Here is a 24,192-nt window from a genome sequence, read left to right on the forward strand (position 1 = left end):
TCCAAAATATCGTTAATGTTCCAACAAGTGGTCGCATACCAGGTCACACACGTCCTCCTCCGGTTTGGGGACATAAAACTGCACTCTGTTGTCGATGAGGAACTTGAGCCGAAGGTAGTGCTTGGTGGGATCCAGCTGGTGGGCCTGTATGCGGTCACATGACCATTAACATTCACCACCACACCACCACAATGTGTTCCAACACTATAATGACTTCGCACATACTTCTGGGTGGCACAAACTCTAATTGTAATACTGATAAAGGAAGTCTTCTATGTCATTGGACCAAGGCAGAGCGATTGCAAAAACGGTTTGAATGATGATTTTAGCCACCTCCTCTACTCTCACTATTTGAAGATGTGAAGTGTCACCCAAAAGGAAGGTGTTACTTGAAATAATTGTCTAGCAAGGGAGACGGAACACCAGCCGTAGTTTATTTTTCAAAGTGGAAGGTTGATTCAAAAATAGACATGTTGGAAATGCAAAAGTAGTTACAGTAACTGGCCAATTAGTTGACTTTTCTGTGGCGTGCTCTTGACCCTAAAATGGGCAGCGCACTCGAAAGATGAAGTTAGCTAGCAGGCTAGCAATGATGTTTTCTCAGTTACTGTGAGACTTCACAACCACACATTTTTAAAGATTCACATATGAGAAAATGCCTTCCACACTGAAAAAGTTGGGTGTTGAATTTACTCACTTTTATTTCGGCAAGTGGTTGCACAAAATAAAATCATCTGGATCCAGATACATTTATTTAGTTGATGTATGGTCTACTTAACTTACTTATTTAGTAGATGTACTAAAAAATGTATATGGATCTAGATGATTATATTTCGTGCAACCATTTGAAGAAATAAAATTGAATAAATTCAATTGCTAATTTTAAAAACATATTTACCCGCAACTAATGTTTACCGCACAATCATTTGTTACTGACGGTGATGTCCATGGAACAATAATCCAAAATGTAAAATATGCGTAAGATTTGAGGTCCCTTTAATTAAAAAAGGAGAAATATAACGTTTTATTTAATTACTGCAAAGCAGAGCTGGCGGCGATTAGAGACGGGAACACAGGGGCACTCGACCCTTTTTTGCCGGTCCGTCCTGCGTCTGCGACCTGGATACCCTTCCGGCCTCGTCCCTCCGTCCTTATTCATAAAAATTATCGCCCCCGCCCGACCCCGTCCGTGCTCGTCCTTTTAAATTGTTTAACCGAGATAGCATTCAGCTGCAACACAAGCCTATCGTGATGTGATGAAGATGATGATGATGCCAACCAGGGGACAACAAGAGAATATTTAAGATTGAGTAATAACGCAATACGATTGTGTTTTATTGCAAAACATTTGCGTTTTACCTTAAGACGTTTTCATTTTTTGTAGAATAATTATTGCAAAATAACACAAGGTTATTTTAAGAGGAAACAAAGACTTCCACTTCTGGGTCGGCTAAATATATACGCTGGTAGAGATTTTTACATCTAAAGATGTCCCACACAAGGACATACCTCGCAAGCAAAGGGATAAGGTACTAAATGTGAACAGTTAGTTGACAAAACTATCCCGCATTACGCACACAAGACAGGCTGGTCGTGTTTCTGTCAGTGCGGTGAAATGGCTGACTCCTGTGGCTTTATCCATGGTATTACATGTGTTGAACCGCTAGAGGGCAGAATATGCATTTGCAATGTCACTAAAGGTAAGCACATGAAAGCGTTGTGCAGGCAAATAATGAAGGAGAAGAAGAATTTTGCGAACAGCAACCAACCTTGCATATGGTTTCCAGCGCGCACAGCGCTGACTCTCCAGGCTGGATGATGCTCAGCACCGGCTGATCGTTGGGCAAACACACCCAGGACGGGGTGAGGTGATCGGGCACCCAAATGTCACTCTCCGTGCTAGGCCCAGGAATACTCTTCCCGGGTGCCTCCTCACTCGGCTGCAACGGGAGAAACAAGTCACCAATTTTAGGACCTGGGACTTGCCCAGCTAACACTTATGAAAAACTGGACTCGGCTACGACTTTGCTTTTGCTGCAAGTAAATGTTGCCGTTAAGAAAAGTCTCGGGTTCTCCTTGCCTGGTGCTCCTTTGCTGACTCAGCATATATTCCGTCTGCAGTCCTTTTCACAAGTTCTTCTCCGTCTGCAAAGACCTGCGGGGGGCAAAAAAAACCCATTAGTGTGCATTTAAGACTAAGAGTATGGCGTGACACCAACCTGGTTGATGCTGGGGTGGGCTCTGGTCTTCTTCCTGGATGTGGTATCCAGACCCCAGAGGGACGAGAAGCGGCTCTTGCGCTTGCTGCACGAGCGCGACATGGCATGTGCCCTTCGTCTCACGCTGCTCTCCGTGCGAGCTGCGACCTGAGACCGCCACACAACAAGAACCATCACTGTAGATTTTATTTTGATCTATTTTATTTTCAACCGGAATCCAACAGTTTACTGTACTGCCACTGACATACACAAGTTAAAGACAGAAGAGTTGAAGATTAGAGGGTGAATCTTGGCTTGTCACGTCGATTTTGAGTGAGGGAAATGCCAACATGTTGGAAGTCAGACAAGTTTTGGCACCTCACACTTCAATGAGTATGTAAAAGATGACGCGGCTCATGGAGTGAATGATGACCACCATGTAAAAAAGCAACGTTTGAAGTTGTATATCTGTTCATGAATTATGGTTTTGAGGAGACACCAAAAGCAAAACATTTTAATGCCAAAGTCACTGTTCTGCTTGTCATGTTTCTTTCCACAAAAAGCTTATTTTCTCCACTTTTGGTCAAAACTGTATTTTGGGTAAAAGCAACCCATGTTCTACTGCTAAATCATGGAAAGAAGCAGAAACAACGTTTTTTTTCTAGTGAAAGAAGGTAGTCTATTTTCTTGTGGTATGTTCGGTGATTATATTGTCACAGAACAGAACATTCTATGGGTCTTGAGTGTGCTCTGGGCTTTTCTTTTTGACTGTGGATTCATTTTTTGTCCGTTTTGTTCATTTCTACTGTGCAGAGACATCATCACGCAAGCAGTACCAATTTTCACTGTCAAAAGTTGTACAAAGAATTGAATGAAATAAGTGGCACCCTACCACTTTTTAGCACCTTTGGTAGGACAAAACGTTCGCTCCCGTGTAACATTGGAAAAATAAAGAAATCTCGTCATCTTGGCAAGAAGAAAGAAACCAACTGCTGGCTGTCCTCCACTGTTGTCTTTTGTTTACTGCAAAGCCTTTTTCTTTGCTGAATTCATTGGCGCCTCACGCCACAGCTATCATCGCCATCATCTTGCAGTGGAAACACAACAAGCCCCATTGGGATGCAACGATGCAACACGTAGCGTGTAGAGCTCAACTAAGTTGAACTGAGCCGTATCGCCTGCTGGAATCGCGGCTAAGCAGGAGCAAAAGTTCAAAGAGGAAAACACTGCCCGTGGGAGCATCAAAATGCTCAACCGTGGGTATTCCTGGACAGGAAGCTGTGACTCAATGGGGAACATGTGGGAGAATCAGAGAAAAATAAAATATGAATATCCCACCCAGCTTGTGTGTATTAGCTCAAACACCCACCTGCTTGGCAACGCCAGCATGTTGGTGGGGATCGATGTTTCCCTGGACTAGCTGTTTTTAGCAGCAGGGTCATGTGACCCCAGCGCGGCCGTGGGAGTGCACAACAGAACCTCCAAAGCGAACATCTGCGCACCCACCCCGGCACCAAAATAACAGCGCAAAAATGATTTTGTTCTTTTCTTAGGAAGTGTTTCAAAGGTTGGCTTGATACTGAAGTAATTCATTTATGAAATGTTGCTCCTAGATTGGCCCAGTCTTCCCGTATCTATGCTGGTAACACTACAATTATTTGTAATATTGTAAAATAATAATGCGGTGTACCCCTGTTATCCAAAGGGGACAGGGAAAGGGCCAGACTGTGAAGTGAAAAGCCACGTATAATAATTTTCAAACCACCAAATTCTTCCCAAAATGTTGGTAAAACTTCAATATGCAATGTTTTAAAATAATAGAAAAAAATATCTGAACATTCAAATCTGCTTGTGTCGATTATGCAAAGGTCCACTGTATTTATATGATTAAGTAAATGTTAAAAATATTATTATTATAATTTGAATTATTAATAGCAGTAGTACAGTATATAATGCCAACATTTGAAAATTATATAGTTAAATTAATCAAACTTCATTTTGTATACTCTTAAATTGTGCCACAAAGGTGTGGCAAATAATTACTGTAACCAAAAATAGAATGATTAGTCATACTACCGGTATTAAACAATAGTCACAAAAATATATTAAATAACCTTGATGCAGAATTTCCCATAAATAAATATATAGTAGTCATCATAACAGTAATCATGATACAAAATTTAAATTTACAATTAATTTCTAGATAAGTTCAAGAAAAAAACATGAAGCAAGCATGCTATAAATATTTTTAGTTTAAAATGTAATTGGAAATAGCATTCAAAGTGATTTTCTAGTACCACAAAAAAGTGTTTGATAATTCACATAGTGCATACAAAAGGGGTATAACGTCATTATCCATCTCAATTTCCATAAAATCTTACCATTAAATCCTTAATGTTTTTGAAAAACACTGACATTCCCTGTTCGAGACAACCCAGTCGAATTGCACATTTGCCGTGTGTCCCACAAGTGTGACATTGTACTTGCCCAAATGGTCGCGCAAGGACGGGCGGGCGCAGCTGCCTTACCAGCGCGTGGAAGGACGAGACGGAGAAGATGCCCAGGCGGCCCATGGCCAGCTTGGTGGGCCGCGAGGCGAAGGCCAGCAGGCGCTTGGGGTTGGGCAGCTCGCCGCCCTGCAGGCTGGCCAGGTAGCAGCGAAAGCGGAACAGGTCCATGTGGAACTGCTCCAGGTTCTGCTCCCACAAGAAGATCTGCGGGATGACACCAGGGAACCGTTGAGCCAGGCTTGCTTTCACCTTCGATGCCGCAAGTTTACTGGGCCAGTGGAGCGATCCATTGCACTGTGGCCCTGTTCTGGCCGACGCTGTTTGGGAGAGGGGAGCTATTGGTGACTGCCAAGACAGCGACAATGCCGCAAATTCCATTGGCTGCCAGTGTTTCATGCCTCTTATCTATTCACTTGGGCACAATGGGAAACCTGACACTGACCCAACAGAACTGCCCCTATCTAACAGGCCCAACAAAGACCACTTGAGCACCCTTGAAACAGACCCGTTAAAGACAATTCATTATTATGGAGAAAGAGAGGCAGGAATGATGAATGCTGCCAACTGCATGCTGGGATATACACTCGCTGCCCACGATATTCGGAACACCATTGCAAACGGCAACAGATAAAAAGATGTATCAATTAATACCTCTGACCATTATTATGTTTGCAAAGGCAAAAATGTTGTATGGATGTCATTTGCACTGCATGGGTGCATCTAATAAAAGGACATGTGATTTGTTTGCAGGTCAATTGAACTCCACCAACAAGAAATGGCAATTACACTTCCTTGATCCACATTTTTGCAGTGATAAATTTACATTTAAAAAGAAGATGAACAAGTGGGGGCATCACACTCCTGGGGGATGTGTTTTTTTTTGGGGGGGGGGCTTTAACAGTCTCAGTCATTCTTTTACTCTTCAGAAAGTGCACCATCAAAACCTTGTCTTCTTTTAGGGAAAGACCCTTATCAATAGATTGTTTTCTTTTTGGGAAAGCAAAATCAATGGTTTGTCTTCTTTCAAGGAAATCGCAACATCAATAGCTTGTCTTCTTTTTAGAAATGTGAAACATCAGTTGTTTTCTTTATTAGAAAGGGTAACATCAATAGTTAGTCTTCTTTTGAGGAAAGCACATATCAATCAATAACTTGTCTTCTTTTGGGCTAAAGTTTAACATCAACAGTTTGTCTTCTCTGAAAGAAAGTGCAACATCAATACTTTCAGCATTTTAGAAAATACAGAAAAAATCTGAATTTGAATACATAAACCATACGTAGACACTCCACACGTGTACCTGATCCAGGATAGTCTTCCTTTTCTTGGCGTCGCTGACGGCGGATAGTTGCATGTCGCCCATCTTTTTCATCTTCTCGTCCATGTCAATCTTCTGCTCCAGCTTCTTGATTTCGGCGCGAACCAGGCGCACCGTGTCCTCGCGCCGATGCTGTCGGGCGACGGCGGTGGCGCACGCTGAGTGGATGGCAGTTATCCAGTTCTCCAGTTCCGTCTGGCTGCACGTCTGCGCGGCAAAACAATTGCAGTTTGAAGCCGACATATTATAAACAATGACCTGTTTTATTTTTTCAAAAGTAGAGGAGTGAGGCTACCCCATTCTATGGTTTGATGCCCCTTCACGAACTATCAGGGGCTTGGAAAAATTATCTAGTTGACATGCGTTTGGTGTATTACCTTGGGGTGTGGGCTGCCCTGTCAACCCCCCCCCTAGCACCACCCCACCCCCATATGTCCCCCTTTTTTTGCACAGCACTGGCTACCGCCATCTAGTGGTGTAAGGTCTGAAGCTCATGTTGTGTTCCGATATTTTTGTGCACTTTTGTGGGTTCAACTGTTTTACCTGGAACAAGAAAGCATCTCCCAGCGAGTTGCTGAGGCAGAACACAAAGTCTTTTTTGGGGTGCTCGGGTACGGACTGCACGATGCTGTTGTCCGCCCAGATGGCGTACTTTGGGATGCTGCTGTTGTCAATTCCTGAGCGCCCATCGGTCTCATAGAAGAACAGAGTGCAGCCTGAGCAAGGGAATGGAGAGAAATTTACTATATGGTTGCTTTGAAACTGGAGAGGACTGATCATGAAAGAAGCTTCATTCTGCTCTCCAGGGGCCGAATGTGAGAAGTGCAGCTGGGCAGAAAAAAAAAAGTATGTACAGTGAACCTCATTTATTGTGGTGGATGTTCCACAGTAGCAGGGGATAGACTTTTCATGCAATTTAGATATCAACCTTTTCATAATGTTTGTAAACAATAGGAACCAGGGTACTTCCGGGTGGCAGAAAATTGAGGGCCTACTGCTAACTTGAACTGAAAACAATTCCCTAAAATGAATCAAGCAGAACCTGCGGGTGAGGAGAGTAAATCAAGTGGAACCAAGCCTCCATCCACAGGTTCGTGGAAGGCATTTTCTCACAATGTGGAAAATGTTTGGTTGGGTAGTGGGTTGGTAATTTAGTAAAACATAACAGCAACAGCGGTCTAGTCATTTTAGATCCAAAAGAATACGTCTGTGCATCGTTGTACGAAGGTGTGGTGAGTCCGATGTCAACCGAGCCTTCCCGAACAGAAAGCAATCACAAAGTGGCCACAACATCGGCCCTTCCTGTATGATACTATGTCTGTGCCATTAATCCAAGCAACAGAAAAGTCAGTTAAAGGGACTATATGGCCAGGATGACACATTTTTCACTGAAAAAACTCCCCATATATTTTTTGATCAGGAATATTAAACTAGCTTGCATTTTCAATTTTATCCATTTGTTTTTGGAGTTATCAGCAAATAACTACACTGGAAACACCTTTTTCCTCTGCAATATGGACACGCATATCTTGGTGTGACGTCAGCGGCGGAACTGGACATAATTCGGACAGTCTCGATCTCAGAATATGCATCACTTCTAATGTTCAAAAACTGTGCTCAATCGACACCAACCATCCCTACCTATGCCCACTTCAACCTTTCAAATATCACAAGCATAAGTCAATCCATATTGAGCGGCTGTTGATGACGAGAAGCCCCGGCTGGAAAGGAGCTGGTGTTCGTCCTGCTAGCTTTGGCTGCATTAGCGGCTAAAAGCTCACTGCCAACGGTCAGCCACAGCGCAAGACGGCAATTAGGTACATAGCCCTGGTACCGAGACAATTATGCCTGCGCAAGGAGGTTTCCAACAGCCGAACCTGAGGAGTTGCACAGCCGCACCACAACTCAGTTTCTGCAGCGAGGCGGCCATGGATACTTGCCCAAGCAAGCCATTTCCTTCCAAACTGAGACCACAACACTTAAATCTTCAAAGTCAAAATCTTTGAAATGACGGATGCAAATCACACTCTTCTGCTTGGTACATCCCATTTATATAGTTTTGCTTAATTCTTTGAGTTTCATGAGAAAATGACACCCAGCAAACAAGTAAACAATAGCATTAGGCTCACCTCATCCCTGCGTTGACGTCATCAGGTTCACGCCTTCTTCTAAAATCACAACTGTTATTTTGTGGGGGTATTTTTATCAATTTTAAGTGCAGAACTATAAAATAAGTGCCAAAGTTTGTGTCATTCCTTGGTTCCTTTAATTAGCCAGTGCCTCACTGATAATGTCAACTATGTCTGAATTTCCAGCCCATCTATTTTTGAACTGTTGAAATATAAATTAAGATCATTGTTCTGTTTGCCTGCCAAGTAATTTACTTCATAACTTCTTTTCAACTGACACATTCCGACTGCAGCGGTAAAAGAGTAAAATGATCAGTCGAGCAGTTGCCTTGGTCACTAGTGGTGCCACCCGGAAGTACGTGTGACATGCTGTAGAAGTGTTTTGATGTGAATGTATCACAAACCTTTGAGAGACACCCAGTAGCTCTTCCACTTGCGTCTGGTGGCCGACTCCACCTTCTTGCTCTTCTTGTGCACCAGGAAGTTCTTGACGGCGAGCCTCCCTGCTTTGCGCACCGTCCCCTGCACGCCCACGCCTAGAAGTGCGTCCGACTGGTAGGCGGAGCTCATGGTGCTCTGCTCGTCGCTCAGCACCTCCTCCAAACTCTCTGTCTGGCAGGAGCTCATCTGCAGCTCTTGGCGGAAGTTCTCGTAGACGCCCTGGGAGGAGTCGGCGGTCCCGCCGCCGCTTCCGCCGCCGCCGCTGCTCCCGCTGTCGCTGCCGCCCGCCGCCGAGCAGACGGAGAAGGAGGCCGACATGGTCTTGTAGCGGCGGGACTCGGCCTCGGCCGTCACCCCATCGATGCCGCTGTCCTCGTACTCGCTGCCCTCGCCGGCGGTGACGTCCTGTGGGGCCCGTGACGGGTGAGACGGCATGATGACCACGTACACTTCATCACAATCCAGTACCTCAGATCTTTATTGTTTCTTCCAGCTTTTTCCTTATTCGGGCTCACATTTTTGATCAAGTTTTGGTAAAGTTTTTTTCTGGCCAGATGTCCTTCCTGACACCAAACCTCCCTATTTATCCAGGCATTCAGTTGAAGGATTGGTAATCTCACCTCACCTAGTATTCTCATCCAAGAACTAACTAGCCCTGACCCCGTTTCAGAAATTGAGCATCCTCAAGAGTTGCAAAAACAAGCCGCCTGGCACAAAAAGTTTCTGTTCTAAATGGGACCACCGCTGTTGTTCAAGTGCAGGCTGCCCTTGTTGTGGCACCACCGCGTCTGCCCCACTCCCTTTCCACCTCCGCCCCCTGCTCCTACACACATGGCCAAAGACTCCTGGGAGATGGAAGCGGGCGGAACGCAGAACTCTGTATCGCCGTCCAATCACGTGATCCAATCATGCGCTTGGGAGCGCCATTCAGTACAGGGTTTTAAAGGGCGGGGAGATCAGGAGGGGTGCCTCGCAATGACAAGGCCACCATGCACAGTATTTTTACTGTGACAGTCTTCCACGGGCCTCCGCTCATTAGCATGACAAAAGACGAAAACATTTCAAACGGGGAGTGACTTTAAACTCACCGCCCCCCAAACTCTCTTATGGACCAAGAAAAACAAGCAGCAGGAGAAAATAGGAGCTTTTCTCGGGCTGTTAATCTGATTGTGCAGCTTATACAGCAGAGGAAACACTCAGACACAATGAAAAGGGGGAATAAATAAGATCGGGGGGGCTGGGTTGAGATGCAAGGTCCTGTTTGTGTTGCAACCAGGCTGTACGTATTAGGATTCTAGACTGGTTTTCATGCTCTATCCGTAATGATGCCAATTTGGGCACATTCACACTATACATGCAAGTAAGTGAAGAACAGATTGTGTCGTTTTTGTTTTTACGACAACAGCGGAGGCCTGCTTAGAAAACTGAATTCAAAGTGGAAGACTTTAAGGTCAAAGTTTGTGACACCAGGCCTCACATTAGGCTGCAGAATGCCTTGAAATTTGTCCAGATTCAAGACACGGTGTGATGAATGCAGCCTTAGCATGTTGAGTCATTTCCTGAAATGAGAAGAACATCAACGTTACCTGGATGGTCTGTGCCCTCCTGCCCTGCATGCTGGCACTCATGGCGGCCTGGGCTCCGCGCAGGCTCTCAGACAGGCAATGCGAGCGTCTACACGGCAGAGTGAAGGCGCTGTATGTGTTGCCGTCCTCCTCTGAGATCATTTTATCATCTTCGCCCTCCCCTACGACCCGCTTGCCATATTGCCACTTGGTGTAGTGGCCACGGTGTTGCCCGCAACCGGGGGTCTTCTGACTGTACAGTTCGTCTAAGGAGTTGGCCCGGTCTGTGGAGTCCGCGGGGCTGGACTGCAGCGGGCCTTCGCAGTCCATCAAGTCCCGCTCGGCGCAAGGGGTTATCATCTCTTCCGTGCTGGTCAGGTGGTCTTGGCTGAGGTCGGACAGGGAGAAGTCCAGGCTGTCATCCCGCCAAGTGTCCGCTGACTTGGATCGCTTCTTCTTGAAACCGGCGGTCTCCTTTGAGCCGTCCCGAGTGTCCTGAAGGTATGTCACCTCGCCGGCGTATACATCCTCATCCTGTACCTCGTCTGCGGTGGGTCCAGGAAGGGTGATGAGCATGGTGTTGCCATGCGCCGTGGGACTGGCAAGGTCGTGGTGGAAAGACATGGGCCTCAGGTTCATGGCCACGCGGTCCACCCAAATGGGGCTTCCAAAGTCCGGCAGAATGTTGGTCTCATTGAAGGGTTCCAGACCATTTTCGGCCAGGGACTGCGGAATGCTCGGGGTGCTGCTAGAGCGCGTGCTGGCCTCGGAGTTCCTGTGCTCTATCTTGCCCGATGAGGCATGCCGACAGCGTCGCGACTGTTTGTTGGAGATGCGAAGTGAGCGTGACATATGCTTCCGTGACAAATAGCCACGTTCTGTACCGAAGAAGGCATGCTCCCCGTGCTGGCTCTCCGCATTTCCCATGATTCAGCGCCTGAAGAACATCAGGAGGCTTATGTACCAGCTTCTTAATGATGACAAATGACAAGTGCTGTGTTAGCCTACCTGCAGAATGCACGCAACTTCTCGGACATGTTGCTTATCAACCAAACTTCGACCCTTGGTACAACCTGTACAGCTGTAAAGAGAAGAAACAGCAAAGTGAAAAAGCTTGCCAAGAAACATGATTGGACATTAGTGGTATCGCCAGAAGGAAGTGACGTTGTATACTGCATACGAAAAAAATGCTGGGTTGTTTTCCTAAGGCACTTGCTGGCTAGCTGTGGTTTTGAAGCAGATTTGGTTATTTATTTTGACCCAGCAGATTGGGTTGATGATTGGATTTGGGCGGGCTAAAGAACTGAAGCTGCTTGCCATTTTCATGTAGTGAAGTTTAAGTAAATTTAATGTAAAATTCTTAGAAAACATTGGAGATGGCCAGATGGTTCAGTCGGTAACACTGAGATGAGGGTTCAAATCCCAGTCAGGGTAGACAGTCCACCCATGGACAATGGGTGGGTTTTGTGAGCTGGGGCATCTAGTACAAAAACTGCCAAACATATCATGTGTGTAACTTGCTGTGGCAAACCTTGAAAGGGTAAATAAAGTTTCTTCTTCAAAAATGTTGGTCATACTAAAATTCATATTCTTAACCACAGTTATACTGATACACTGGTAACCCATTTCTTGTTGTTCAATGTTCAAGTCCCAGCGATAGGAGCACATCAGTTTATCAACTTTATGGAAGATTATTTTTTGGCACAGCTATATTTTATTTCATTAGACTATGAGGTGTACCTAATCAGATGATATAGTACAATTATGTGTGCCTTTAGTGCTTTGCTGCATGCATGCAAGGTTACATGCATGTGCATCCCTTCTATATTCCTTAACCAAGCGCTACTGCCGCCCCTTAAAGGGGCCACACGCCACGCAAATTGTCCGCTCAGAATGCGACCATATTCCTATATTTAGAATGCAATACGGCAGTCATAAAAGCTTTTTGAGAGTTGCTCACATATGAACTCCCTAAGTGCCCTGCTTGGCCCATAAACTGCGCCTCCCCTCTGCTGACAAATAGAGGATATTATGTGTGGAGTCCAATGTAGTTATAATGTCGCTATCTCCCTCTAGGCTGGAAAAAAGTGCCCTGAGAGCATAAACAGATGGGACAAGAGATTAAGTGACTCTTCCTAATGTGTGAACCCATCCTCTTCGAGGACAGCCCGCTTGGGGGTGCGCTGCAATCGCGTGTGCAGCCAACCCGGGCGAGTGGGAGCCCAATCCTCTGCTGGCTGGCTACCGCATGCACTCACGAGTAGGGCTTGGGTGAGGGGGGTGTTACGTAAACTGGCGCTGACCCCGTTTTTTTTCTATCTTTTGTTGCGCCCTTTCCCTTCATTCTGCTCACTCATCACCTCTTGCTGGCACCGCAGTGTTCAATGTTTGATGCTCAAGGACGGCCATCCTTTCTCGTCAGCCCACAGCTCATTGGCTGTGACATTCAGGAGGGGAAACAAGTTCAGAGAAAAAGGCCAACTCATCTCTTCAGGACTGAGAGTGACAAATGTTGTCACGTTTACACCGTACAAATGCAGATGGAAGTGTGTTATGTGAGAGTCACGGAAGCATATGGCACATTAAATCCTCGAAAGTGAAATATATCCAGCAAAAAGAAAAAAAAATACCACCCAAAAATGTCTAAGATGATCAACTGTTGGGATACATTGTGATCTATATGATTACCAACTAAGTTGAAAACGATTCTCAAGGGACCGACCGCTACTAGGGTCAGTATGACCCAATACTGTTTTTTTAATGCACAAAACAAGCCACTGACAATAGGTCAAATTGACCCACATAGCAGATCAATTTTTAATCTATAATTGGGTTGTTTTTTAACCAAATGTTTTTAGAGTGCATGGGTCAAGAAATGAATCAAATATGAACATGTTTTTTATATAAATATCAAATTTCAGTTGGTTAAAAAGTAAGTTCAACATCACCATGGGTAAAGAAAGTGGAAAAAATTACATCACATCTCATAAAAGCTCCATGTGCTTTCTTTGATCTCACCATGTGTGAAAAATGGTATCAGCTTAGATTTTAATTGAGTATTTACGAGTGCTGGTCGGCGGGTCACATGATACAAAAAAATGGTACTACTTATTGAAAGTTTTGCTTTGAGTATTTACACTCACTGGTGAAGGAGTTGTCACGTGACATGACATAACAGTACTTCTAATATCAGAAACTATTTGCAATTTATTACCTTTTCATGAAAGGATTCAAACGCATATGGCACTAATTCACTATTCCTCCACTAGGTAGAGCAACTGCACTCTAATTGTGCTTTCACAAATGCTTGTGTATTGGATGCCAGTGGAATCATAGTGGTCAGCTGCAATCACAATATCACAAATGCCAAGTCCTAACCTTGATATCATTGATAATCCATCATAATCATGATAATTTCAGTCAAGAATGAAAAAGGGCGCCAAACGTGCAAAAATAACATCATTCATATTACCACATTTCCAATTAGTTTTGTCCTTAACCCTTTCATGCATAGTGGTCACTACAGTGGACAGCTATTTAAAATTTGCTTTCGCCTATATTAATTAATCTAAATTCTTAAAAATATTTTTAACCCTTTCATGCATTAGTTATGATTTAATGTTATTATTTAAAATATACATATATTTTTTAGTTGAATTAATATAGGCGAAAGCAACTTTTAAATAGCTGCAACCACTTTGCATGAAAGGGTTAATATACTGGTAATTGCAATGTATCAAAAGCAGCAGCAGAAGCACTTTTATCTCACCTTCTTCAACATGACACCTTTCTCAAAATAAAGTGGTAAAAGAGCTTCTTCTTCAGTACTGGCTAGTCATTTGATATGATGTCACCTACTCGCAAGGCCAACATGTCAATATGTTTCAAGGCAAGAACACAGCCTAAAGTAATGAGGAAAACATGATGTCACGCAAACCTTTATGATCAAAGCACTGAGTTGAAGTGAGGGGAGGAGCTTTGTTTAGTCTTGTCAAATAGATTTGCTGCTGTCTTGTGCCGTCTACAGGCAATTAAAAACATTTTGGGGTGTCAGTTTGTCTTATGGCAGGAATTGGACACACTAAACTGGAAACCCCTGTTAAAAGAAGACAATCACTATAAACTGCACATTTTTGCAATTTTGAGACTGTAGCAATACCTGCTACAGACTGTGGAAGCGTGGAACTGTCAATGTGGAGTAAAAAAAAATTGACTAGGAAATACACAGAGCTGGGCACTTGACCCTTTTTTGCCGGTTCGGCCGTGACCCTCCAGCCTTGAACCGGGTACCCTTCCGGCCGCGACCCCCCGCCCTTATTCATAAAAATTATCACCCCCCCGAGCCCCGTTCCGCCCCCCGGCCCAAAAAAAAAAATAAACGTCCGTGATTGACGCCGCCGCGGGAGAGATGCTAACAGCAGAGGCTTTTTAAGGATCATTAGCTGGCTAATTTACTATTCGAATCCGCTGTGGACACGCTTCACAATGCGCCACTAGTACTTTACTACTTACCCTACTGCGTGTGCTTACTTCCATTGCGAGCCCCGTGGTTGGTTTTGTCGTATTGTATAATTATTTGGGTCCAACAGACGGCCAGAAGTCGCATTCAACAAGTTACTATTTATTATTAATTTATTTTCCACACTTCCCTTCGTTCACGGCCTTCAAAATAAAAGCAAACCAGCAAACCACTATACACAGCAGGTTTGCTACGGCGTATTTCCGAAAGTAGGAAAGACGCCAGAAGAAGTGCATGAACTCCACCTTGATGTGGCAGCGTCATACTTGAGTGCTGCACGCAGCTTAATATACTCCCGGACACAAGTTGTTTTGAAACAGTTAAGTTCCAAGTCAGGGGGCGTCGCTTCAAAAAGATAATGACAACAATGGATATCGTGCCTGCTACAACCATAAAGGGACCGAGATGACTAGACAATGCATTTAATTTTACTGCCAAACTAGTTTGCGTTGCAGCAGCAACGAGCTGCGTGCTGCATCCTCTCCTCTCCCTGTGGGAAACTGTATGTCATCGCAACATGTGACATAATGGACCGATCAGAGCAGCAACAATTCCTGATGGGTGCGTGGCATGTGTCGCAGACCAGTCGCCAACAGCACAATGCGTCCGTCACGTGAATCAATGCGGCAGTTGACGCTCGCGCCGACGCGGGAGTAGAAAGAAGCCTAAAAAGAAGCCTTTCATTGAGTAGGCTGAGATTAAATTTGGCCGCCTCGTGACCACGTCAAACGCATGAGGGCCGATTAGTGGGCCGGACTAAAATCCACTTCCGGCCATGCTTAGTCCAGCCATTTTTTAAAATTTGTCAGCCCCCACCCCACGCCCCAAAAATGGGCATCCGGCCGGGCCGGAGGGTCCGACCGGTCCGGCCCAGGGACGGACTGCCCAGCTCTGGAAATATGTTTCGAACATACTTGTCGGCTAAATGCTCCAAACATACCATTTTCCCCATAATGACACGGGGGTATTAGTTGCACATGCATGAGTTAAAAAAAAAATAATAATAAAACAAAGCTTTAGTTAGTAGTTTTGTTATGTCAGACACGAGTGTTTATAAATAACCGATATATTTCGGCATATTTCGATGGCGTCAGGCTGGTATTGACAGGGTATACCCAGGATGTGCATAAAAGCAGTACTGGGCAAGAATTAAACCTTAATAAAAAATGTTCACAACTTTTTCGATGAACCATTGACTATAAGTAGTTGAATGGGACTTTTGTCATGCACTGAGGGGGGGGGGGGGGGGGGGTCTGTATCATTTTTACTGGCACTAAGCAACTTTGAAGAGGATGGGGGCAACCCTGGCACCCAAAAAAAAATACAAATGAATGAATTTGCTTTACGGCATACTCACTTCCTCCTTTCGCTATAAGGACGGAAGTCAATTCAAACATCTACGCGCTATTACTGGTGTCATGGCAGAAGTCCCGAAACAAACAAAGGTATTGTTTAAACAAAATTTGATTCATTACCTCATTTCTATTCATCTTTCACACAGCCACTGGAAATAGAAATGTAATTCAGTCCAACTTGCAGGCCAGTGAGAACTCAGGATTTCACAACACAACGTGCTGGCGCGCATGGAAAATGTGGTTGACTTTTGTCAAAACACAACGGCTTTTGTCCACAAGGCGCCGCCATAATCAATAAAAACAGACATATGACACAGTGTTGCTTTAACAATATTTATCATAAGAGCCCTAAATCCGATCTGATTTCATGCATTGTTTGTTTTTATCCCACCGTGATCCCCATGCTGTGTAGACCCAACCCACCTTCCCGTCCGGTTCGTCTCGTTTCAGTACAAACTGCACTGAAATTCACAGTCGTGATCTGCGTGACTGTCGCACATAGAAATTTACGAGCATCTCCTTCGTCATCCCTGAAATATGCGCCACAATACATTTGGGACTGCATTGTTATTAAAGTCCACCTGATATTTCACAAACCCTTGGGCATGTTGGAACACGAGCAGCCGGCTTGTTCGCTTCCTCCGTTTTGGAAGAAGCCCCAAAACACAAAAGCTGTCAAGATGCCTGTCGTTTGATGGAAAGACTGAACATTTGCGCCCTGTGGCCTCAAATCTGACTTACATGGACACCCTGACACTGTAAAAAACACACACATACACACTCTTCAAATCATTGCAGGAGTTAGTGAGGTTCACTTCAGTGGTGAGAAGCAAGAATGTAGCGGACAGACTTGTGACAAGCTGCAACACACAACCCTGTAATCTGAACACTCCGAACGGTGTAGAGATAATAACACTGCCACTTGAAAAGTTGAAGTGTGTGTGTGTGCGTGTGTGTGTGTGTGTGTGTGTATGCAGGGTTGGGGGCGGCAGATGCTCCTCCGATTTCCTCCCTGCCAACTACTCAACAACTACCTCAACGGACGCTTCAAATGTTAAATCTAGCCATGGGAAGTTGATTTTGAGCCAAAATGTACAAATCTAAGATTCTTGAAATTTTAACTTTTTAGTATTTTTGTTTATTTTTATTTTTTTTTAACCACATTTACCAAGCGAGACACATCACAACAGGCGTGTATGTAACTATACTTGAGATCTTACCATTCATGGGTCAAAAATAAAAGCTGTATATACATTTTAAACTACAGTTTATGAAAACAATTTTTGTGTCACAAACACAAACTATAGAGGTAGTAGATTAGTATCTGAAGAACGTCTTGTTACCTCCTCAAACTAAAGGTTCAATTTAGATATTTAAAATGAGCGCTGCAGATTACTGGATCTCACAAAAACATTGTCTTCTCTTGGGCCCAAAAAGTTACCCTGAACGCAATCAAATCTGCCTTTATTAAGAAAGTATCCATCCATTTTCTGTACCGCTTATCCACACATCACTAGGGAATTGTATTTGTTTAATTTATCTTTTTTGCTCTACGGCTTCCTCTATAGTTGAGAAGTGAATTGTCTCTCGGATCATCCAAATGGACAACGTGTATTTCATTGTCTAAATAAGCTAATGCATGTATATGCTCATTGCTTGCAAAGTTCACCTTCAGTACAATAGGTTTGTACTGTTTTTACTGTAACATTAACACTAATATTATCAAAACTCAATTTTAGGACAACATCCTATCTAAACAGAGATAGCGAGACCTGGCAGTTTACCTGCCAATATCATCCACAGACCCCAGCGAGTCTATTTCGGTTTACGCAATTTCAAGCACGGCGCGCTCAGGCATACATGCATCAGCACGCGCTGATTTTGATGCAAATGAGGGATGCCGCGAGTATTGGCCTGGAAATGACGATTTCCATCCCACAGCATCCCACAAAGGCCCAAACGCCTTGTTACGCCCAATTCAACTTGTGCAAATTCTAGCAAAATCCAAAAAGAAAGAAAACTCCATCCATGCACACAGTTAGAATGCGCTTTGCGCAAGACTTGCGCTTGGCACGAAAATAGGGCCCAAAGTCTTTATGTCAACATGTTGTTTTAGAAACAATATCTGGTCCTTTTTATAAGCACTTATAGACAGTCGTGAACAGTAGCACCAGTGCTAACATTAGCTAAACCGACAGCTTTGGACAAAAGCATTATTTATTTATTGCTTTTATTGAAACGTGAACAAAAACACTTTATTACAACTTATCTCAAAAACAGTATATAACCCTTTTAGTATTGAATGAGGTTTGTAGCACTGCAGAAAGCGCTTAACATTAGCATTAGCGCTAACGTTAAAACTACTTGGCTGGTCAGCTAATATTATTAATCGCCACAGCAGGTGACCTTGGGACAGCTTTCTTCCTATTACAAGCAAGTGGCATATAAACATGCTTGCTAAGCTGCTATTCCACAGCCACAGATTTGCTACATACTCTTACGTTAATAGGACAAACAAGCGAGCTGATGAGATTTCCTTCAGAATTGATTTGGCACAAGAGGCTCAGGTGGCTTCGGGTAATAGGACCTAGCCAGCATACAAAGGATGCTGCCAGCCCACGTCCGGCTGAATGGTGCAAGTAGTGTTGAATGTGAACTGTACATTAGTATATATAATGAAGAACCCATTAAGTTGTGTTGAACATCTAGATGAAGATTCTTTGGAGTCACTAGAACCTGGAAGTAGCATGCTAACTAACAAACAACACTAGCCTACTTTTTTTTTTTTAAACATAATATTAATTTTTTCACAATTTGCAAACCGTTTTCAGGAGTCTTACTTAATAAAAGGTCCCTGACTTCAGTCAGAATTCACAAAGAATTAATAATAACAGTACAATTAGCTTCCACTTCACAACACTCTTCATTGTCTACTCAATGTTAATGACATATCAACTTTTCTGATTACGCTTTCCAGAGTACACCCTGAAACTTCAAGTTACTTTGATATGTACATTTTAAACGGCATCTTTGAGCTTCAAATGTGAAAAGGGTGAGGTATAGATTCATTTAACAATTGTTCAAGATGAGGTTGGAAGATGTAAATCCGTACCGGCGGACGTTGTTTAAATGTGCCACCGCAACTTCTGATGTCGTCTACACTTGTTCTAAGGCCAAGTTTGTCGAGCACACATTGAGACATTTCATGTTTTTCCAAAGACCCCCATGTAATTACCATTATGTTATGGTAATTTAACATAACTACCATGTGTACATCTAAATGCCACAGGAATAGAAAAGATGCATCTTTATGGAATAAAGTTGCATTTTTTACAACATTTTTTGCAAGAACAAAGCTTTTTGTTAGGATAAAAAGTTGTAATTTTATGAGAATAAAGTGGTATTTCACCACTATAAATTCATAATATTAAGGTAGGAAAGTCAAAGTTTAACAAGGAAAGAAAGTCATATTTTAATAGACGAGTTTGAAAAGTACAACTTTATTTTCATAATGGTCTTTTGTTTCCTCAAAATAGGACTTTATTATACAGGTCTGTATCCTCTAAAAATACGTCAGTTTTTTCTAAAGAAAAAAAAATGTAACTATGCAGCATTTTTTAAGCAACTTTATTCCTGCAGTGATGTCAGATTTATTTGATCTCATAATCACATCAAAGCTTTTAATAGGTTCACACATTTTTAAATGATTCAACATAATTTGCTGCAAATCATTTTGTGTACAAATAAAATACTTAAAATGCATTGTTTTTATGAAGCACTACCATTTACTAATAGTCAAACAGTTGCTCCTTTGACACCATCATGTGTCATTATGAAGTCATTTGCCAGCATTTGTCGCAAAATAACATCAGCGTCAAAGCTTGCAACTCTCTCAGACTTCATGCAGTTAAACAAACGTACAGCGTGAGCGCGTTGACTGGAAAACGACCACTATTGGGGTCGAGTATGTGTCCTTCCTGAGGAAGCCCCCCATGGCGTGGCGGCACTTTTATCTGTAACGTCGTCACCCGACAAAGGTGTGACTCGAGCGCATCCTGCTTGCAGGTCTTTAGCTCCTCATTGATGGCTTTGAAGTTCCTAAACAGCTGTTAATTGCTGGGTACAGGACAGCCGCTGAGCGCTTTCAGGACAAAAGGTGGAGTTGGTGGGAATGGGCGAGAGGGGGCTTGGTGGTCGTTTAACTTGTGTCCTGTACACACGGGGGAAGGGCTGCTTTTTGTAAATGTTCCATTTGTTTGTGAGCTTTTATCCCGACTACATTTTATTGAGCACATTAGTACACTTGATGGATGCACCAGTGTCAGCGCATGCGTCAGCGTTGGCATTTTGCTCTTTGCGCAAATCAATAGAATAGAATAAACCTTTAATACTAACACAAAGGGGATTTTCTGGATTTACAGCAGCAAAGTGAGTAGAATGAGCAGTAGCAGCCCAATGTGTGGCAACTCTACAAGGATAATGAATACTAGATTCTGTATATACAGAAGAAGTGCTGGGCATCGTTTATCCGTCTATGACTTCTGGGCGGTATTTCCAGCCGACCCGCGGGGTCCCAGTCCGTCCCTTGTCGGTGACAGCCAATCGGCGTCGAGAACATAATTTTCACATCACACGCAGGCGCCCCACATGCCGCCAAATAAAGTAAAAATAGCAAATAAAAACAACAGACAGACACACAGGCACAGCGTGGTGAGCAGTGAAATAAAATCAATATGGGGCAGGTCATTGCGTCTGTGGGACTGAAATGTGTACAACACTGTTATATTGTTATTTTTTCCTTAATCAGCCTTGTGTAAGGATTGCGGCACAAGCGTGTGACATGTTACCGCTAAAGTCTGTTCTCGACGCCGTTTGCCTGACTCGGACCGACCGGGCGGGGCTCAAATAGCTTCTCTATTTGAGAACTTTGGAACTCATGGACGGACTAAAGCATGGACGGATGCCCAGCTCTGTACAGAAGTAAGGACAGTCAGCAGCGTTGTGCGGCTAACTCCGTGCTAGCAACAAACAAAAGGGAGTTTTCAAACTTGCACGGCAGACTCAAGAGGCGAATTAGCTTAGTGCTGCTGAAGGATTTGTCCAATATTAGCATCAGGCTGGTAATTACTGACTCTAGATGGATGGCTGAATATTAGCCATATGTTGATCAGACGGTAATTGCATTACACATTTTAGGTCGTCACACACAAACCTCTAAATGTCCTTACACATAAGCAGTCATAACAATCAATAGAAAGGGAAGAAAGAAAACAATTTGTGTCTTGTATAACACACACAGCAACAGGCCTTCACATAATTGCACGCATACAGCTTTGGCTAATGTAATGGAATGTGGCTTTGAGGGATATCTGAAAGAGCTAGAAGTCCTTGTGACCAAGGATGTCTCCAGGCCAGACGACCTGGTCCTTGAAGTGATTAACCATAGATGGAGAAGATCAGAACCAACGTTTTTGATTAGACTTATCTGACAGCACAACACTATATATGTGGGGGTTGTATCTTAGACAGCGCCCTTTTCTCACTCCGCCCCCATGGGTGTGAGTGTTCGCGAGGTAAGAAAAGAAGCCCAGATCTGACTTTGTCTGATTCCTGTAGTTCAGAGATTGAAAGAATTGGACGGGCAAATTCAATCAACTTGTGTGAGTCTTGATTTACATTGGATGCTTTTTTGAAAGATTAAACGAACACGCATTGGAAAATGGTTGTTGTTTGTGAACTAACAATTAAACTTACATCCCAAATGAGTGACCTGATGAAATATTCCAACACTACCTAAGATGAGGCTAGTAGCAATGTAGGTGGATTTAAAATAGGACCAAAGGACAGGGCCGCGGAATACCAAACCTCCTTTAAATTACTGGATTAAAAATATTGGGACACTTTTCACATTCTGGAGGCATAACTGACCACACGTCACAATGTACGCCAAAGTTGCAGTGCGTTTTTTTAAGACGATCTCTTCTGGCAACATGTGTAGAGCATCACATTCATCTTGTCTTCACATGCTTCACATTCCTCACAAGTACACTCTCCCGCTCTGCACACACACCCGACAATTTCCTCAACTCTGAGCATATGTGCGTGACGGCTTTACGATGACAGATTGGCGATTGAAGGTATCATAACGGCAGCACAGCAGTTAGTGAAGCCCCATCTGTTGGTTGCAGGGCGAGGAGAGGGCGGGGTGGAGGTCCCACTAGTTGAGGGGCTTGTGGGAGTATTATTGACTGTAATGAGAGATTTGTGGTGACAAAAGCGTGGGATCGCATGGGGAGATTAACTGTTACAATTTCCCACATAGGAAGCTACACCAACCGGACAAAAGTATTGGAACATGGGCAAGTATTGAGAAGTGAAAAAGAAAATATAGTTCTCACATTTATAACTAAAGCTTCCACTCTTCTTGGGCTTTCTCCAAGATGTTGGAGTCCATTTGTGATTTTTTTTTTTACTTGTTCTCACCACAAGAACAAGGAAGCGTTCAACTTTTATAGAAAACTAAAGAGCTTGACTGAGGAATGCCAGTCCAAATTGCGTTTAACTTTGGAAGGACGTTAATAACGTGGTTCATCAAAGTCATTTTTATGATAATACACTTGATGTATGTATGGACAAAAGTATTGGGACACAAGCAGTCCAAACAAGCAGTCCAAACAGATTGCACTCTTCTGGAGAGATTTTTGCAGAAGATGTTAGAATCCATTCATGTTTTTTTTGTTTGTTTTTCTTACTTGATGTTTTCACTACGAATGGTGTTCAACTATATCTATAACTAAAAAAAACAGTGGCCTTAAAGCATTCCCTTGAGGCACGCCACTCTGCTTCTGCCTCAATGTTACACTTGGGAAGGATGTCAGTATGTTACTGTGCAAAAACATGTTTGTGATCATACACTATGTACTTTCTGTATATAATGACATAAGTATTAGGACACTTGGAGTCCCCCTCTTATTGCAAGCAAAACAGCTGCCACTCTTCTGGGAAGAATTTCTACAAGATGTTATCGTGCATCTGGGATTCTTTGAGAATTTACACGAGACCTGCTGACACCGTCCTCTTTACATCCTTCCCAAGGGATAACACTCAATCAGAAACAGTTTAGAGTCGTGTTCCTCAGAGAAGTGCGTTAGAGACCCTGGTTTTCCTATTTGCAACATTCTTAAGCATTTTTGGAGGGGAAACACCCTGAAAATCAAGGATACCGCTTTATTTTAATGTTATTTTTGTGTTTTGTGTGTCCACAATAGGATTTGAGTGGAAAAGCTCACACACACATTGATAGTCACTATTAGAGGCTAAATGCATAACTTGGGGATGTAGTAGCATGCAACAAATTTGGGGACAAAGACAACTTTGCATACGCTTATGCCGTAACCATTCAGACCTCCATTGATGCCCACTGCTTTTGATGACGTCAAAACATCCTCGGACCTTCCAGCAGTGACCAGTCCCCTCACCGCCTTGCATGGTTGATGGCTAAAAATTCAAACTGCATCCCAAATACGTTTCCTCATCTGGCGCATATTCTTCCAGGTCAGTAAACGGCAAGACGTGCACCAAACTTCACTCCAAACACATCTGGGTTGACGTCAAGGCGCATTTCCATCAGCGCTTTTAATATTGATGAGCACTCCGAAGAGACGTAACTCCAGCATGTCATGTAAATGTGCTATCAAGTGCATACGACAGCGCCGAGTTCGGAGCTGTGCATTATTTGGACACAGAGATGTTTTTCCCTCCGCTTCCCCTGAGCATTACCTCCACCATTACACGCCCGGAGCGCCTCTCCGCCGTGTTGCATTGTGCAGCCAAGCGTCGCCGAGCTGCATCGCGACACACTCGACTACACAAGAAGGCCGGGAAAGGAAAAAGGCCCGATGCTGCGGGAGTCTTCCAGCAGAAGCCAGGAAAGGAAATGCTACCATCAATCCAACCGAGTCCGTTCAATCTCCCCAAGGATAATAATACCGCCATAAATGTTAATGTCACCTTTAAGACGTCCTAGAGACATGTTATGCCATTCAGCTTTTTGTTTTCAGGCCATTTTGAACATCTATCATCCTATCTATTATCTATCTTCCTTAAATGAGCCCCCCCACCCCCACCTCGAAAAAGGCATTCCTTCCTAATGGCAAAGT

At 43.5% G+C, this 24,192-nt stretch overlaps 1 protein-coding gene across 3 annotated transcripts in view; it reads right to left on the reverse strand.

Moving 5' to 3' along the window:
• LOC147144845 (rho guanine nucleotide exchange factor TIAM1-like) overlaps nt 1-24,192 on the reverse strand; it is a 59,237-nt gene that overhangs the window by 20,104 nt on the left and 14,941 nt on the right. For 2 of the 3 annotated variants that reach the window (XM_086035662.1, XM_086035664.1), the window contains exons 2-11: nt 11,168-11,240; nt 10,181-11,096; nt 8,558-8,999; nt 6,568-6,740; nt 6,007-6,231; nt 4,727-4,912; nt 2,220-2,366; nt 2,081-2,155; nt 1,770-1,940; nt 40-144 (exon numbers count right to left, since the gene is read on the reverse strand). In XM_086035662.1, the coding sequence (XP_085891788.1) occupies nt 40-144; nt 1,770-1,940; nt 2,081-2,155; nt 2,220-2,366; nt 4,727-4,912; nt 6,007-6,231; nt 6,568-6,740; nt 8,558-8,999; nt 10,181-11,086 (2,430 nt within the window). In that variant the 5' untranslated portion in view covers nt 11,087-11,096; nt 11,168-11,240. Of the gene's footprint in view, nt 1-39; nt 145-1,769; nt 1,941-2,080; nt 2,156-2,219; nt 2,367-4,726; nt 4,913-6,006; nt 6,232-6,567; nt 6,741-8,557; nt 9,000-10,180; nt 11,097-11,167; nt 11,241-13,928; nt 14,027-24,192 lie in introns of those variants that run through there. The other variant, XM_086035663.1, reaches the window with a different exon arrangement.

This window comes from Filicampus tigris, chromosome 7 (assembly GCF_054856515.1).
Source record: "Filicampus tigris isolate MCC_2025a chromosome 7, RoL_Ftig_1.0, whole genome shotgun sequence".
Classification (NCBI taxonomy): Eukaryota; Metazoa; Chordata; class Actinopteri; order Syngnathiformes; family Syngnathidae; genus Filicampus; species Filicampus tigris.